This window comes from Mirounga leonina, unplaced genomic scaffold, assembly GCF_011800145.1.
Source record: "Mirounga leonina isolate KUSES-001 unplaced genomic scaffold, KU_Mleo_1.0 Mir_151, whole genome shotgun sequence".
In the NCBI taxonomy this organism is placed as follows: domain Eukaryota; kingdom Metazoa; phylum Chordata; class Mammalia; order Carnivora; family Phocidae; genus Mirounga; species Mirounga leonina.
In genome coordinates, this window is record NW_023270377.1 from 68133129 (window position 1) to 68152395 (window position 19267).

The window sequence follows — 19267 nt, forward strand, 5'->3', positions numbered from 1 at the left end:
CATTTATCGGATGTCACTTGGTATACCTGGGATGTTTCTCTTCTTGAGGTGAATCTGGCAGTTGTGATTCTAGTCTAACGCCTCCTGTGTCAGTAATCGGAAAAATGTCGCTCTTCACAAATCCTCTAAGTCCACCAAGTTCCATGTTTTCCCTCCATGCTACAAACTCCAGCTCTGGACGGGAGGGAGGTCATGAGACCAGTAGAAGGGAGAAAGAGAGGCTCATTAGCACTTAGCGAATGACTAGGTTGTTATCCTAGATGCTTTCTCGATGTGTTGCTCTTATGCTGTCTTATTCGGATCATTTGGGATATGAACATCATGAAACTTATTATTTTAACCATTATTTTATTGCAGGTAAAGTCCTAATCTCAGCACCACTGCTCAGTCCTTGAGAGGAGAGACTCCTCTATTCATGTTTGTATCCTGATTGCCTAGCACACGCTTGGAACAAAATAACAATAAATAGTGTAACATATCTGGAGAGCTTCCTAAATTCTACGTCCCAAGCTAAGCATTTTACATCCATTATCCCACTTAACCATGGCAAGTCCCCATGGGCTACGTAATGCTATATTCTGGTTTTATGGATTAAAAAGCTGAGGTTTGGAAAGATTCGGAAATTTTCCCAAGGCCTCAGTGCAAGAATTAGACCTAGGCTGAAATCCAGGCTCTCCGATTTCAAAGCCACCGAGGACCCAACACTTTATTGGTATCTGTTGGATCAATTCAGATGGGTGGTAGCCTGCCTGCATATGCTACTGGATAATACAGGGTATGAAGTGACTTCCAATCAATTTCTTCTTCTGCCTTCTTGATTTTGCTTCCTCTGTCCCTATGTCAAGGCTGCTATTTTGCTGTGGCAAATTCTGAAGCAACACTCGTTTCATTTCTTTAGCATCAATACAAAATGTTAACTGATTACCATATGGAACCCAAGAGCTCTATAACCAGATATCTTTTCCCTGTGTTTAACAACTTAATAAGTTTATGAGCTTAAAGAGCACATTTCTTTTTAGTTGCATTTCATTAGCCATTTATTTACCAAAACAATTTATCTTTGTGAAGTAGAAATATTATATATCATAGCCCAATACAGACAAAAAAGTTTATTATTAATGTATACAAAATATTCAAATTATTCTGTAATCATAAAGTAACAAGTGGTCAAGGCAAGACGATTCCATGGAACCACACTACATCCTTACTTGGATCTTATAATTTTGGAAATACTTTTATTCAGAAATGATTTGGTCCTACAACAAGGATGCATTGAGAGGGGCGCCTGGATGCCTCAGTCGTTAAGTGTCTGCCTTCGGCTCAGGTCATGATCCCGAGTCCTGGGATCGAGCCCCACACCAGGCTCCTTGCTCCGCGGGGAGCCTGCTTCTCCCTCTCCCACTCCCCCTGCTTATGTTCACTCTCTCGCTCTGTCTCTGTCAAATAAATAAGCAAAATCTTAAAAAAAAAAAAATGCATTGAGATACCATTCACTTTGATAAGAATTTCTTATTAGGTTGAGTCATTTTAAATACTGCTATTCTACAATTTTTGACTGATAAAAATGACATTTTCATATGGTCCAACCCAATAGCTGTTCTCATCAAAAAAGTAAAATCTAAAGTTGTTAACCTTTTTTTTTTGATTTTGAAATTCAAGAAGACGTGAATCTAAGAGTTTCTATAAAAGATGGGTAACGTATGATTAACTGCTTTACTTGGCTAGCATAATGCTTTGAACCGGTAAGTCAAATGAACTACATGTCCCAGGCCCACCAGGAAAACCACACAAGCAGCCAAAGACCTTTATCTGTTGCCACAGCAGTGCCCTGTCAGTGAGCAAGGAGACAAGGGGAAAGAAACATGAGCGTGTCCTGTAAGTGTTTGACAGAATAGGTTGTAACTTGGCAACAAACTAGGAACTTGCTAAAGGTCAAAACCTGGACTTGGCACTCACGTTTTACAGAACTCACTTATCTAGATGTTTCAGATGCATCTTCCAATGTGCACTGCTTATCAAATGGCAAGGCAAAAAAACAGGGAACATTTGTTGCTTGATTTGCTCCAATTCAGCAGCGCTGTTCTGGCACTGGGTAGCCAGGAGGTGGAAAGCAGCTTGCGGGGTCATCTTTAAGTGGCTGAGCGAGCCTGACACAAACCAGAGGTGGCCCGGGCCTTCACAGATGTCCTGGGCCATAGCAGGAGTGTGGCATCAGGGTTGATATCTGGGACATCAGCAGATGGATTAAAATTATCCTGGGCCCATTATGAGCAAACATGGTAGGAGCCCAAACATGGTAGACATGATGGGTCTAGGAACGCTATGGCCTGAGGAGAGAATGAGCTCAGCATTGTCTGAAACAGGGGAGAGGTTAAGTGCTCAGTGAGTCATGCATCATGAAATGTGAAGGGTGGCGCCCTGGGCAGCGGGTGACGTCATGGGAATTTTGCCTCAATTATTTTAATATTCCAGATTTAAGTGTGTTATCCTAAAAAAACCAGGGCAAATACCCTTACATGGGATAACATTTAAATGAGAGAACACTGTACGCGTCATCTGTTATAAGTACTCGGTTAATTCTCTCCTTACAAAATCAAGAGGCAGTGAAAGATATGACTGTTTTATTAGATATATACGTTTTAGGTTGTTCAGGCTGCATTAACAAAAACACCATAGACAGGGTGGCTCAAACAACAAGTGTCTATTTCTCATAGTTTTGGAGGCTGGGAAGACTCAGGCACTGGCAGATTATGTGTCTAGTGTCTGGTGAGGGCCTGTTTCCTGTGTCCTCACATGGAAGGGACAAGAGAGTCCTCTGGGCACTAAGTTATAAGGGTACTCATGAGAGCTCTACCCCCATGTCCTAATCACCTCCCAAAAGCCCCATCTCCTAATGCCATCACACTGGGGATTAGGATTTCAATATACGAATTGTAGGAGGACAGAAACATTTAGTTCATTGCAATGTAAGTGTGTGTGCGTGTGTATGTATACATTGTTCATATACAATGGTCTATCTAGACATCTAGATCAGCAGGTAATATAGGACTCTGAAGGTCTATAACCATTTATACCTTGAGTTGTACTAATTTTAGAATGTCTTTTGTGTCCATTTTAGGCTAATAGCTCTTGATAGCAGGGTATATCTCCTCAACAGTATTTTTCAAATAGTACTTACTTTATAGCTATTTGATGTATCAGAGAATAACTGGATGAATACAAACAATTGAGGGTATTTAGTGAATAAATTTACAAATTTATTAGAGTTTCAAATATTTTCTGTAGCACAGGGCTTTACTTCTTGTTTGAAAGTTGGCAAGTTCAAGGGCTGGTTTTACCCATTTGCTCTATCTCTGCTAACAAATACAAATATCTTGCTAATTTTCCAGGGTGAAATGCAGGCCCAAATTGAAAAAACAAACAAATGGTTTTGTTTTGTTTTTTAATCTTTAACTTCTTTAGCAAACTAGGCTTAAACAAAATCAATAAAGTAATAAAGTGTAACAGTTTTATCTATTGAAACTGAAAGTTTTGTAGGCAGACCCAAGGCTATGTTATAAGATCCAGAGAAATAAAATCTTGAGAACATCTTTTGCAAGAGCATTTCTTGTGAGAGAATTCTCTTTCCACAGACTGTAAAAAACTAACAAGAGAAGCTGCTACTGTCTTTTCAATCCCCAGAAGAGTAAGAACAGTTATAGAAAAGTTAGGATGGTGCCTGATTTTATGAGTGTATGCTTGCAAGTATGTGGAAAGAATAGAGTGTATGGAAGAACTCTTTAGGCTGTTTGTCATCAGCGGAGGGTCTGTGGTTGGGGAATCACAATGACTTCATTAGGCTCGTAGAATGCTATCCTGCGTCATACCTACTATGACATAGATCTGTGCTAGGTACTAAATTGTTGAAAGATAAACAAACAACCCAAGGCCCTTTCATCAATGAGTATTTGGCCTAGCTCAGTCCACCACACTGGTAGGCATGGAAAAATAGTTACTGCCCAGAAGTTATTAATTACGAAAGCCAAATGAGTAGTGTGGGGGCAAAAATCAGAGGAGGCAACACTGAAGTCTAGATGAGAGAGGAGGGAGTTGGCAGTCCGGGAAGCAGTTGGAGACACTGCAGAGAAGAGGCTTGGGACAAACCGCAAGACAGAAAAGCCAAAGAAGGGGCGCCTGGGTGGCTCAGTCGTTAAGTGTCTGCCTTCGGCTCAGGTCATGATCCCAGCGTCCTGGGATCGAGCCCCGCATCGGGCTCCCTGCTCCACGGGAAGCCTGCTTCTCCCTCTCCCTCTCCCACTCCCCCTGCTTGTGTTCCCTCTCTCGCTGTGTCTCTCTCTGTCGAATAAATAAATAAAATCTTTAAAAAAAAAAAAGAAAGAAAAGCCAAAGAAGGCTTACTGGGTCCTGTAGGCAATCAGTGTGAGTGGGTTAGAGGGTTCATGCATGGAGTGAGTGGAAATGAGGCTGGAGAGGCTCATGCCAGACTGTGGAGCCCATGAGTGCCACACTAAGGAGTTGGAATCTTTCCGTAGGCAATGGCGAATCCAGGGAGGCTTTTGAGGAAAAGGTCACCGGGATGAAAGTGGCATTTTGGAAAAATCATTCCAGGGGTGGTACAGTGGGGGCATTGGACTGGGGAGAGACTAAGGGCAGGATACCCGGAAGAACGATTTCACAGGAAGAATCAACAGGGTTAACTAGATGCAGGTGGTAGTAAGAGAGAGGGAGACATCAAAAATGATTTTCAAACTTTGAATATGGGTTTCCAGTGACAGAATCTAAAACCACACAAATTGCCTAGGGAAAATTATTTGGGAAGTAAGACGATTATTTTAGACAAGGTAAGTCTAGAGTTAGTATGGGACAAGCCAACTAAGAAGGCCCAACACAGCACTAGAAATGTGAGTTTGGGGTGTGGAAGGCTAAGGTAATGAGTATACGTTTTGTCATGTATTTAAATGGAAAATATGCCTGAAGCCCAGGAAGTCACATTCTCTGGAGTCCTGTAGAAGGAAAAATGGAGAGAGAAAAAAGCAAAAAGCTGAAGATTGAATATCAGGGCATTTCTGCCTTGGAGGACAATAGAGAAAAATGAAGTCAAAGAAGGAGATGGAAAATGAATGGTCAGAGGTTAGGAGGAGAAGTGAGGTGTCACTGAATCCATGGGAGGGTTTCATAAAAACCTCCCCCAAGTTCAAGGAAAAGTCACCATAGAAACAAAGATCAATGAATTAGGCGATCACCCTGTCTTAAAGGTCCGTGCAAAGCAAGAGAACTTGGAAAGGAACCTTCAGGCCTCAAAGCAGGATAGCCTAGCCTTGTGCCATCTACTTCATGACCACCTATAGCTACTGACCGGGAGTGTGCCTAGTCAAATTGGGACATGCTGTAATCATAGACGACATACTGGATTTCAAAGAAGTAGTATAAAAACAAAGAATGTGAAAGATCTCATTAATAAAATTTAAATATTGATTCCATGTTGAAATGATAATATTTTGAATATATTGGGCTAAATAAAATATGCTACTAAAATTATTTTCACCTTACAAATCTTTAAATATGGCTACTAGAAAATGGACTCACATTAATATTTCCATTGGATTTTGCGGATCTAGACCTTCATAAGGAAACTCACTAATTCAGGCACTGATATAGCTCAGGGAGACACACCACTCACATATGCTTTAACAGTTAAGTGCATTTCTACTCCATCCATCCAGCCTGAAATCTTTTAGAATGTGTTTTGCATTTTGTGAGTGTAATTCCTATAGTTTGTGACCAGTGTATATTGCAGTGATCCATTTGTTTATTTTATCCCAAACTTAAGTTATTCCATCTTACTGAACATTTGGCTGTTTTTTAATCAACAGATGATGGTGCAGCTGACAGCCGCAGAACTTACACTCTAACTGATTATTTAAAAAATACTTTTAGGATGAAATTCTACTCCCTGCGTTGGATTTCAGGTAAGGACTTTTTTGGGGAGGGGACAGATTTTTATGCTTGTGCTCCTTCTAGTTAGGTTGTGGGGCACCTTTGTTTTGTTAAACCATATGGGAAAGTATTTTTCTCTGCTTACAGGTACAAAGGAAAATAAACCTTAGTATTTCTTTGTTGCGGATTATAAAAAGTTAAAAGTGAATTGAAACTTTGACAATAATGATGGGAAAATGAATGCATACTAATGTAATATTCATCACTTAATGTTTTTCCAACTTAGAAATGCTTATTTAGTACTTGTGTGAGCTTAAACCTTAAGTTTTTTTCTGTATCATTTTTAGCTTATGAAGACTTTTAATCACAACTTGAAATACTGATCCAGCCATTTTCTTTCTTTAGATCAGGAATACCTCTACAAACAAGAAAATAATATCTTGCTATTCAATGCTGAATACGGAAACAGCTCCATTTTCCTGGAAAACAGTACATTTGTATGTTTGATTGCATAATTCATGTATATGCTAAGGAAATGCTGAGGATTTTTATTCATAACCTTTCAAATCATGAGTACTATCATTTCTCATCCTGTTGAACTCTCTCTGCAGCATATGACACAGTGGATCTTTCTCTCCTTCTTGGAATGCTCCCTACCTTGGCTACCTTTTAGTCTCCCTTGACGATTCCTCCTCCTCTGCCCATACTCCTAAGCGTAAGTGCCCCTCAGGGCTCTGTCTTCCCTTGCTGGCTTCTTCCGCAGTTTGCCTGTTCTCCTTCAGTGAATTTCATGCACTCACAGCAACAGGGCTCTCCTGTCTGGCCTTGATTCTCAAATGCACACTTTCAACACTAACCTCCTGCCAAGATCAAAATCTCTTTCTAATAGCTTGCTTGCTCCTGGCCCACCCATGGCCTGCCGGTATTTTAAACTCAGTATCCCAAGCCCAGCTAGTTATTTCCCCTTTGCTCTCCTAGCAAACCGAAAGCACCCCATTCCTCTTCCTGAGTTCCCAATCTTGGTAAAGTATGCTCCCCTCCAAGTCACTTAGGCTAAAAAAGTGAAATTCTACTCCTTGAATCCTCAGAATCCTCCTTGATTCCTCTGCCATCCCTCATATTTAGTTATTCAACAAACCCTATCACTTCTCCCTCTGCAATGTTGTGTCCCTCAGATTTCTATTTCCGCTGTAGAGTCCTGGTTCAAGGCCTTTTTAATCTGTGTTAGTACTCTAGGACTTGTGTCCCTATCTCCATTCTGTAGAGGAGACCACTGGGTTGCCCAGGTCCAGGGCTGATGCAACCCCTCTCATCGCATGTCTGCCACCATGTCCCAGAGCATCTTTGTAAAGACAGATAAGATTCTATCACATCCATGTTCAAAAAGTGGATTAAAGTTCCACTTCTTATATTTCAGTCCCAGCTATTTTTCTAATTTTTACGTCCTCTTTTATATGCTGTCTGATGTACCCTATATTGTACTCAGGTTACGCCAAACCTCTGGATACACATGCCCTTTCCTACATCTGGTTTTTCGCTCATGCTCTTCCCCCTCTCTCTCTTCCTGATCCCTACCCTCATGGCCATCTTTCCTTGCTTAGATTTAATTCTTCCCTCCCTGGTTCTCTAACCCTGATCACCATACACCTTACATCATGGTCATTTGTGTGGGGGAATGTGACATTTCTGGCAGCTCCCAAGGCATGAGCCACCTGTCTGTCTAGAACCATACCCTCTACATAGTAAGTGCTCAATAATGACCTTAAATGAAATTGTTCAATTGTTCTTTTTTCTACTTGCTTGACAGGAGGAATTTGAACACTCTATAAATGATTATTCGGTATCTCCTGATGGACAGTTTATTCTCTTAGAGTACAACTATGTGAAGGTAAAAGAAATGCTATCTTACTGTGACATTTAAAGAATCCTATGAGTTACTTTATAACTGATTTGAAGTCCACAAATATTTAAGATTGACACCTAAGTACAAGTGACTCTTAACAACAAACTGAGGGTTGATGGAGGGAAGTGGGTGGGGGATGGGTTAGATGGGGGATGGGCATTAAGGAGGGCACTTGTGATGAGCACTGAGTGTTGTATGTAGGTGACGAATCACTAAATTCTACTCCAGGAACCGATATTGCACTATATGCTAACTAACAGAATTTAAATTAAAAAAAAAAAAAGATTGACACCTAGGTAATATAATAGGCACTAAAAACTCATTAATTCAGCATCAAAAGAAGAAATAGCCATTCTCATTCATAAAAGGTAGGTCCAACAAATGTTTTAAAAGAAATTCATTTTTAGTGTTTTCAAATGCTAAAAAGTGTAAGTAATATAGATACTAAAAGCATAAGTTAATAAAAGAAAACTTACAATTTAAAAGCAAGCTTACGTGTCTGACTTGCACAGCCAGTAATAGAACCCCTTATTTCCTTTGTCTCAGCTTTACATAAAATAAAACTCTCAATAAGTATTTGCCTTAAAAAGATTTATACTTCTTATCCTCCAGAAGAGACTCTGCAAGGTGACTCAGACCACCTTACAACCTCTGGGTCCTACCATATACAAACCATTCTCAAGGGGGACCCTCAGCCCAACATTAGATTCTCATACCTCAGGAAAGCTTAATCACATATCCTCTTCATGGTTAGGCTGGCTGCAAAGCGCCCGCAGCTTTAACTGTGGCTTTTTAATTATTCCTGGATTTGACAACAGTTGTCAAGTATAGGAAGTTTTGAGACTTGTAGGAAACGTTAAAACCCTGTAGGGATATTCTGCATTGAACACAAAATATAAAGCTGGGGATCCCCACCTCTGTCTTTTTATTCTAGAATAAATAATAAATGCTGAGGGGCCTTATCTCGCACCCCAACACTTCTATACTCAGGCCAAGCAAACCATCTCCTACTCCATTTCCCGTTTCAATGTGGTGACTTTCAATCATAATATTTACCCTGGATTCACTGTGTCTAGCTCCACTTCCTGGACACGAAGACTCTGACTCTATTCTACTAAACCTATCAGCTAGGAGCCAGTCCGAATCCTAGGCCAACTTTAACATATCTGTTCCCAATTAATGGATTGTTTATTTAATTCAGTGGTTTTTATTGCTGTCTCGAGATTAAAATCACTTGATTAGCTTTTAAAAATTCCCAGTGGCCAGGTCCAATCCCCAGATTAATAAATTATAGCCTCTGGAGTGAGGCTGACATCATTTTTTTTTTAATGGGTAGATTATTTGAATGATCAACCCGGGTTGAGAACCACTGAATAATAATTTCCCATGTTCAGGACAAACTTAGAAAGACGATGAGGTTAAGGTAGAAACAGAAAGGTAAATACCAGCTCAATTTACTCTTTGGCCAAGTTCAGTAGGTGTCATATGATGTTTACTAATGGATGATTTCACTGGACAGCCATCATTGGTAATTTGTATTTGTGGTGTCACTGGAGTTTCCATGCACATTTAACTGCTTTTGCTGTTTTCGTGCTATTCCGTCATCCCACCGCCGTCCATGCTTTTCAGACAGTACCCATAGTGCTCCTTTTAAAACTTAAGTTAGGTTGTATCATGCTTATGCCTAACCCCTCATGATCAGGATAAAACACAGACTCTAACCACAGCATCGTCAGAAGCCTGTGTGATTGGATCTCAGTCCGCCCTTGCTAACCCATCATCTATTACCCTCTCTGGACTCACCGTGCTTGGCCAGTGCTTCTCACCCCTGCCTGAACCTTGCAGTTATCTATGGAGGTTTTTAAAAATGCAGATGCCTGCAGCCTACCCCACACCAACTAGTTCAGTGCAGTGATGGGGGAGGCGGGGGCAGGCATGGGCTCCCCCCATGATTTAAGGACTCGCAGGTGATTCAGTGATCCAAGAACCTCTAGGGGCACCACTCTTTAGTTTTCTCAAGCATCATTCATTCCCATCTGAGGGCCAAAGTATTTGCTATTGCTTCCTCCTGGAACCTTCCTCCCCTGTTTATCTAACGGGTTCGCTTTTTAGTAATTCAGGTATAAGCTTTCTCAGATTGCTTTACCTAACTTTGCACCCTGCCACTCTGTTCTCCCACACGCCACCATTCACTCTCTATCACATTAGCTTATTTTACTCTCTTCATATCTTTGATTGCAGACAATCTTCTATTTTCTTCTATTTTACTTCTTAGAGGATTTTCTGTACAGCATACATGTGCAACTTACAATTATTTCTACTCATTGCCTAATGCTCCAGCATTAATCATAGTTGCATCGTCTTTCACATGCTTACAATATTCCAGTTGACTTATCAGTTCTCAATAAACTTATCCAGAACAAAGAAAAGTCTAGTCTTATTCTATTTCCTTGGAGGTCTACTGTGCAAAGTTCTTTAGATTCTACTCCATGGCTTTTCCATGACAGAGTTAGTGCATTCAGAAAGAGCAATATTACTTCTACGTTGTGGCTACAAACAAGTAAGTGAGCACGTGAGTGAAAACATAAATAAGGACCCTACAGCCTGGTATGGATGTTCGCCCAGCACATCCATTCACTGCTGAATGCCCCCGAGATAATGGTTGCATCAACTGTGACATGTGGACAATATTCTAGGGCCCTCCTTAGCAATTCACATATATTCTCATGAACCTCTCATGAGACCGTTGCTGACATTAGCCCATTTTCCTAGAAAGAAAATTAAAGCTTAGAAAGAAACTTGCCTGATATTAACACAGTGAAGACTTGTTTTGGTCTATTTAAGCTGCTACAACAGAGTCCCATAGACTGGGTGGGTTACTAACACATTTATTTCTCAGAGTTCTGGAAGCTAAGAAAGAAATCCAAGATCAAAGTGCTAGCAGATTCAGTGTCTGGTGACATCCCGCTTCATGGAACATAGTTGAACCTTCTTCTCCATGTCCTCAAATGGAGGAAGGGGTGTGGAGTATTTTGGGAGTCTCTTTTATAAAGGAACTAATCCCATTCATGAGAGCCCCACCCTCATGAGCTAGTTACCTCCCAAAGGCTCTACCTCTAATACCATCACATTGGGGGTTAAGATTTCAACATATGAATGGTGGGGGGTGGGCAGCATACATTCAGTGTATAGCCAGACTTGAATCCAGGTTAGAAGACTCCAAAGCTTGTGCTCTTAAACATAATCTTTCCCAACTTTGTGCTTCAGTGTCTCTCTGCTATGCTTTTTTAACCCCTTCCCCAGGTGGCAGTTCTCTGCTTTGAGACTCAGTCTAACAATCAGCTTTTCTGTAGACCTTTCTCCCTCCTCAAGGCCTCATTTATGATTCCTGCCTCTCCCCACTTACCTTTGTTATATGTCTTGTGATTCTTTTCTTGTATTTACTTGCCCATATCCCCATTCAACTATGAGCTCCTCAAAGAGAGAGAGAGTGAGCCTGTCTTATCCAGTAATGCCTGACAGAGGATAGTTGCCAGAGTTTCTAACCTAAATAGATGGATGAGTCTGTTTCAAAAGATAGTGAACATACCAAACATCCTTTTGTAACTCATGATGGATCTGTTGTCCTGAGTGATATCAAACCTTCTCAAACATCTTAATATTTTTAGCCTGTAGCACACCTTTTGGCTCTTACAAGTAGAGCATTCAGAGGTTTCCCAGAAACAAGCATGGATTGTGTGAAAATAATCCAGGATTTAAAAAAAAAAAAATGTATGACTTGCAAAAAGTAAGGCTTTAATACATAATTATTGACATGAGAGAATAAGAGGATGATAAATGACAAGTGGGAAATACTCTTCAAGGTTAGAACCTCTGGCTTGTGTCTCAGCTCTGTCATACACAAGCTGGGTACCTTGGCTACCCATTTCATCTACTTCATTTTCATGGGTAAAATTTATTTTTTATGTTAGTTTGGTTTATTTCTTGAACAGAGACTATGTGGCTTACTCTAGATAAGACTTCATAGATTTAAAGACACAATTTCTTACATCTAGGATTATGGTAGGGAAGACAGACATGAAGACATGTCATTTCTTTTAAAATATCTTTAATGTATAAATGCATCCACATATAAACATAATTTTTCATAAATGCAAATCTGTATGTGTATATATATGTACATATATATATATATATAATCTTCAGTCTTATCTTTTTTCCCTCTTATGCCTGGCTCCCTACTCCTCACCCCCCCCCTTTTCCCTAAGTATCACGTTAAGAACCTAGTATATATCTCTCCATATTTTAAATTTTCCCCCTTATTCAAATAATTCTATGAAGATATTCTTTTAGTCATTGCTTATTCTATAAAAAATAAAATCCTATTTTCCATACTTTTCTGTAATTTGCATTTCTCAATGATTCCGTGTGGAACTTCTTCCAAGTTATCTGGCATAGCTTGAATTAATTTATTTCTAAATTAATAGACTTAATTCTTTTTAGAACAGCTTTAGATTTACAGAATATAAGTGGAAAATAGAGTTCCCACATACTCCCTCATCATCCCCCCCCAACTTCTGTCCCAGTTTCCCCTATCATTAACATTTTGCATTAGTAGGGTACATTCGTTACAATTGATGAGCCATTATTGATACGTTATATCCAACTAAAGTCCATAGTTCTCATTAGGTTGTTGTCTCCAACAATCCTAATGTTGTCATACATTCTATGGATTTTGGCAAATCTATAATGTATAATGACATGTATCCACCATTCCAGTATCATGCAGTATATTTTCACTCCAGCTCTTCATCCCTCCCTTCTTCCAAACCCCTAGCAACAACTGATCTTTTGACTGTCTCCGTAATTTTGCCTTTTCCAAAATGTCATATGGTTGGAATCATACAATATATAGCCTTTTCAGATTGGCTTCTCATGTGGAAATATGCATGTGTGATTCCTCCACGGCTTTTTGTGATGTAATAGCTCATTTCTTTTTATTGCTAAGTAATATTCCAATGTCTGGATGGACCACAGTTTGTTTACCCATCACCTATTGAAGGACATGTTGGTTCTTCTAAGTTTTGGCAATTATGAATAAAACTAAAAATTTGTGTAGAGGGTTTTTGTATATGTTTAAGTTTTTAGTTCATTTGGTTAAATAACAAGGAGTTTGCTGATAAAGTTATTTGGGTTTGGAGTTTCCTTTGTGCAAATGCTTTTATTTATTGATTCAATATGTTTTTAAGATATAAGACTATACAGATTTTCCATTTTTTCTTGTCTGAGTTTTGATAAATTGTTTTCCAAGGAATTTGTCCCTTTTTAAACTTTTAAATTTATTGGCAAAACAATGTTTATAATAGAGTCTTAAAACCTTTTAATCCCATTTTTCGTTTCTGTTATTGGTCATTCATACTTTTCCCCCCTCCCTCTTACTGCATTAGCAATTTTCAGAGAACCAGTTTGGGGCTTCGTTGATTTTTCTTTATTGTGCATTTTCTATTTGATTACTAGTTTTACTTTTATTATTTCTTCTCATTTATTTGGATTTGGTTTGCTTTTCATTTTTTAGATTCTTGGGAATATCAATGGCATATATATATATATTTCAGTGTTAATATATATTGTCAGGGGGGTTTTTTGGGTTTTTTTGGGGGGGTGTTTTTGTTTGTTTGTTTGTTTGTTTGTTTGTTTGGCAGGTGGCGTTCAAAAAATCTGTAGCACTTTATATTTTCATGATCAAAGTAGGAAAGTAAGTATTTCTCCACATCACCACCAGCAATAGAATTATAGATCCTTTAAAGATTTTGTCAGTAGGATGGTTGAAAAGTATAAAATTTGTATTTTCGGGGCGCCTGGGTGGCTCAGTTGTTAAGCGTCTGCCTTCATTCAGCTCAGGTCATGGTCCCAAGGTCCTGGGATCGAGCCCCGCATCGGGCTCCCTGCTCAGCGGGAAGCCTGCTTCTCCCTCCCCTGCTCCCTGCTGCTTGTGTTCCCGCTCTCGCTGTGTCTCTCTCTGTCAAATAAATTTAAAAAAACTTTAAAAAAATAAATAAATACATAAATAAAATTTGTATTTTCTTAGACAGGTGGATTTCCCATGCTATGGTAAATGCTAGGAGTGATGTTTGCCATGAAGCAAACACATCAGCCCACTGTGACCCTGAGAAGTTTCCTTGGCAGGGGTGATGCCAGAGCGAGGTTACAGATGAGGTCCAGAGGACTTGGTACTAGATGGTCTCTAAGAATCTCTTCCTAATTCCAGAATTCTAAGGATTGGGATAGGAATTACAAGACATGATAAGATGTGAGAATTATACAATGTCATATTACTTTACATCTCATCTTGTGCTCCTATAGCAAGTGGCCAAACTATCAAGAATCACAGAAGTCTGAGATGTCTGTTTTCTTTTATAGCAATGGAGACATTCTTACACAGCTTCATATGACATCTATGACTTAGCTAAAAGGTCAGTGACTTCCTTATAAAATCTATTAAGCTTCTTTAGTGTAATAACATTTTTTTAAAAGAAATCCTACTGTGATTTATTCATTTGGTAATGTTTCCTTTTATCTTTTTTTCAGGAGGCTAGTTACAGAAGAGAAAATTCCAAACAACACACAGTGGATCACATGGTCACCAGAGGGTCATAAATTGGTTAGTGAGTCTCTTCTGTTGTCAGAAAAAAATAATGGCTCAATGCTATCACATGCAGAAGCTACATACCCTGATACAGAGCAGACACTTAGGAAGCAAATACTTCACCATCAGAGATAGCGTTATTGCCTAAAATAGCATTTTACTAGTCTAACACAGTAAATAGGATTCCTGAAAGTTTCTGAACTACTACTGGGAATTCTTTATTTACCGGAAAAATGCCCATTTAACTCCTAAATTCTAATTTCTGTTGTATTCAGTTTGCTGTTTTTGCTTGTTTGTTTGTTTGGGGGGGCATATCTGCTTCCTGCTAGTTCTGTGATCTCTGTGTCCCTGTAGATATACTTTCGTGTTCTTCCTTCATGTTCTTAGTGCTGGGAGACTGTCAGAAGTCCAAAAGAATCTGAACAGGAAGACGGGATGTTCATTTGTAGATGGAATTCTCCCTCCTGACCTCGAAAGCACTCCCTCAACTCACCGCCCCCAGAAAGCAATGGGAAGCACACATTAATTCTGTAGAAATGGTCAGACTCCTGGGTCTTTGCAGGCACTCTAGCATTCAAATAGTGCTGTTTGTGAGCCGCTTCTTTTTAATATATTGAGTGTCTTTAGAATTATTTGGAAGTTATAGCTTGTACACTTATAATTTTAAAAATGTGAGGGGTGGGGCGCCTGGGTGGCTCATTCTGTTAAGCGTCTGCCTTTGGTTCAGGTCATGATCCTGGCTGGAGTCCTGGGATTGAGCCCCCCCGCCCCCGCCACCATTAGACTACCTGCTTGGTGGGGAGCCTGCTTCTCCCTCTCCTTCTCTCCTACTCCTCCCCTTGCTTGTGCTCTCGCTCTCCAATAAATAAATAAAATCTTTAAAATATATAAATAAATAATGTGAGGGGGCTAGTAAATGACTTTATCTTGCTCAAATTGAATAGCCCAAGGTAATCATTACATTTGCATACCAATATTATATGAGGATAAGACAGTTGATAGATATCTTTTAACTCCAGGATAAGATATGTTATAACAGGTTATTACTTACCAATCTGTTTTTCAATATTTCTAGGCATATGTTTGGAACAATGATGTTTATGTTAAAAATGAACCAAATTCATCAAGTCAGAGGATCACGTGGACGGGGGAAGAAAATGTAATATCCAATGGAATAACTGACTGGGTTTATGAAGGTAGAGACTTTAAAGCTTTTTCAAATTAGAAAATCTATAAGTTGTTGTGTTTTTTTTTTAAGTAGCTAAACATTTCTCTTAAAATGGAGAAATCCAATGGCATTCAAAATAAGTTGCATTTTTTAAAATGATATCAAATCTCTTTAGCACTCACAATACCAGGTGTCTCCCAGAACAAGGATTTCCTAGCAGTAGCTGGTTTCGCCTATGTCCTCATTGTCTCTCAATGCCCCTATTGTCTTCTGTCTCCTACAAAGGGCCTTTCTGTGTAGGTAGCTTTTCTGCTTTACTGGGGCATAAAAGCTTCCAGATTAACATCAGATGTTTCTCTAACGGGGCCTACCTAACCCAGAGTTACTAAGGAAAATTAAATACTCCCACAGCATTCCAAGAGCTGACAAAATATTGTCTGGAGGTTGGGGAATAGAGGGGGAAGAAAGCATCTGTTTTACAGAGGATTTGTGTTCATTTGAACTTGGACAAATCATAATTTCCTATTTTTAAAGAAGGAAAAAATAATTCGAAAGGCTTCTGGGGGAAAAATCAGCACAAAAAAAAACAGAACTAAAAATATTAAAAAGGATTATTCTCTCTTTTAGGATAGAGTCTTAGAAAATATTAGAGAAACATTTTTCACGTCCATAGTTGCCAAAGTAAAAGGCATTTTTGAGGCTGTTCCAGACTGTTCACAAGGTTGCCTAATGCTTATTAAGTACTCATCCTTATTTCATCCTCTTATTTCTTCCTCATAGTTAAAAGGAAAAAAAAAGTTTTTCTTCATGACTTAATTTTGGTTCTTACCCAGTTCAAGTCAGGTTCAATTAAATAGCCTAACATTGTAACAACAACAACAACAAAAATCACTTTTAAAAAAAAGATAAATCCCCACGGCCCAGAAATAATATATAATGAAATTTACTAGTGCTCGTCACTTAGCAATTGAAAAACATCTTTAACGCTTGTTGGACAGCAAAGCACAACCTGTAGGAGCCCCAAAGGGACCTGGATAACGCCTCTTCCCAAAGCTGCAACTTGACCCCTCCTCGAAACATCTGAGTGTCTCTAGGATAAGAACACACCTAACACTATTAGTCCTTTCTCAGGTAGTTAAGAGCTGGAAAGATCTCAGTTTGCGTGTTAATGACAAACAGAAGAATGGCTTCCCAGTTCCAGTGTGGGCCTGTCTCTAAAAAACAGGACTTTGGTTCCTTTGGGGAAGTTCCTATAATTGGTTTTATATATTTATGAATGATCCATACTTGGAAGGGCACACTCGTGTCTCCATATATGAGATCCACCCTCCCATGGAGTGTCTCCACTGCAGCCATGAAGACTTGTTGAGTATAGGACTGAAAGAGTACATTTTGAGAATCCGTAGGTTCATAAGTAAAAGAAGAAACAAAGCTGCAAGGTCCAGACAGGGCCATGTGCCACATCATGGAGGGACACTCATAGAGCAGCCTACTGTCTGGGACGTGTGTCCCCTGCCCCACCCCAGGTTCCCAAATGACTTTCTCTCTCAATGTCTCGATGTTTTCACTTTGTCTTCTTTCATGATTTTCTAACTGATTATTACTTTAGTTAACAAGTGCCTTCTTTTGTAAAAATAATAATACTTTATCTCCTAGTATGAAGTTAATCGCATGACATTCACTCTTCTTTTTTTTTATTTATCAAATAAGGTTTATTTTTTTCTTTTTCAAATTTTTTTAATTATGTTATGTTACATTACATGATAGTTTTTGATGCAGTGTTCCATGATTCATTGTTTGTGTATAACACCCAGTGCTCCATGCAGTACGTGCCCTCTTTAATACCCATCACCGGGCTGACCCATCCTCCCACCCCCCTCCCCTCTAGAATCCTCAGTTTGTTTCTCAGAGTCCATAGTCTCTCATGGTTCATTTCCCCCTCCGATTCCCCCCCTTCACTTTTCCCTTCCTGCTATCTTCTTTTTTTTTTTTTTTTTTAACATGTAATGTATTATTGTTTCAGAGGTACAGGTCTGTGATTCAACAGTCACTCTTAAGCATGAGTATAGTTTACCTAACCCAGAGGTGAGAATGAGAATTTTGAGAGCGAGGATGAAAATGGATAGAGAAAGAAATAAGTTTGGAAGATGGGGCATTCCTTACCCTATAGTAGTCGTGCTGACAGTGGGGGTGTGGGTAATTCAGGGCAATCCACACTGAGTGCCAACTACCTATGAGGTGCTGTGTCAGGTTCTAGAGACACGGGGACAAATGCTATCCAACTGCTGCTCTCAGGGAATTCAGCCCAGAGAGGGAGACAAAGATGCTAATGGATAATTGTCATAGAGTGAATCGAGGGACCTATTCAGGGGAGGGCACTAAGTCCAAGGGAAGGTCAGAGAGGCTGGACTGGAGGTATCACAGGATGGCGAGGGGGGTTCAGAGTGTCGGGGAGGGGGTGCTGTAGACACTTGTGCTCACAGTCAGCTTTGTGACAAGAAGGACTGGAAATCTGTTCCCCCTTTGTTATCCTCCCTTCTCCCTACTATTCATTCTCAGGACTTTGAGTTTGACCAGAAGTAGTTTTATAATAATGGTTTTAATACATCACGGTATGGAACAATATATTCTGTATTACAAATACCCACCAATTCAAAACACAGATACTACCTGCTACCTGTACTTAAAAGCAGTATTAAAAACCATAAGCTTGCTGTAATTGCATTCATTTTATGTAATTGCATCTTGGTCTTAGACTAGAACCAATGGGTAGAAGCCACGGGAAGGAGGCATCAACTCAGGATCTGAAGAAGTTCTTGGTAGAAACTCCTTGACTCGGAGTCGCATGGCCTGTGTCCTTGTCTTGTCTCTGGAGATTCATTCTCTCTCTCCAAGCCCCTCAGCTGCCTTCTCTGTAAAATGGGATATGAATAGAATAGGCTCACCTGGGGATCTTTGTGAAGACTAAATTAGATAAGTGTTTTGTGAATTCTAAATTGCTACATAAACATAACTTAATGACGTAGATAGAAAACAGATAAAGCCGGAGCAGGTTGCCTTACCCAGTAGGTTTTCTGTTACCGGAAGAGCTGAAATAGGCATGGAGGGACATAGAGCACGGAGGTGAGAAGCATGGATTCAAACCAGACCAGTCTGGATTCATTCTTGACTCACTCAATTACCGGCCATGTGACTCTGGGCAATGACTTCTTCTCTTTAAGCCTGCCTGCTCCTTTCTCACCTGCACAATGAGCTACTGTGTGAGGATTACCGGAGATCATAGATGTTGGTTGCCTATCAAGTCTAGCTCATGGTTAGCACTCTTTAAATGTTAGTTGCTCATCATGATAATTATATTTTGTTACTATTTTATTGCTGTTGCTGTTATTGCCACTACTATTACCATGATTATTATTATTGAAGCATTTGGAAGACGCCCATAAAGAGGCCTCGGGAATCAGAAAAGTGATGGGGACAGATGATTTCCGAACTCTAAGACTCAAGTTTCTATGCTTTTGCTTTTGCCTTTACACCGGTAGCAGAACATGAGATTTGTAGGTTAAATCTGCATAAAGGACTGGGAGTCTCCCTCTAGTCTACCTGAACCCTCCAT

General features: G+C 39.6%; 1 protein-coding gene across 2 annotated transcripts in view; it reads left to right on the plus strand.

The window, feature by feature from the left end:
• DPP4 (dipeptidyl peptidase 4) overlaps positions 1 to 19267 on the plus strand; it is an 80110-nt gene that overhangs the window by 17390 nt on the left and 43453 nt on the right. For both annotated transcript variants that reach the window (XR_004679691.1, XM_035007902.1), the window contains exons 3-8: positions 5874 to 5969; positions 6343 to 6434; positions 7745 to 7825; positions 14261 to 14313; positions 14429 to 14501; positions 15562 to 15682. Coding sequence is in view for 1 of the 2 variants with exons in the window: in XM_035007902.1 (XP_034863793.1) it covers positions 5874 to 5969; positions 6343 to 6434; positions 7745 to 7825; positions 14261 to 14313; positions 14429 to 14501; positions 15562 to 15682 (516 nt within the window). In the remaining variant the exon portion in view is untranslated. The remainder of the gene's footprint in view (positions 1 to 5873; positions 5970 to 6342; positions 6435 to 7744; positions 7826 to 14260; positions 14314 to 14428; positions 14502 to 15561; positions 15683 to 19267) is intronic.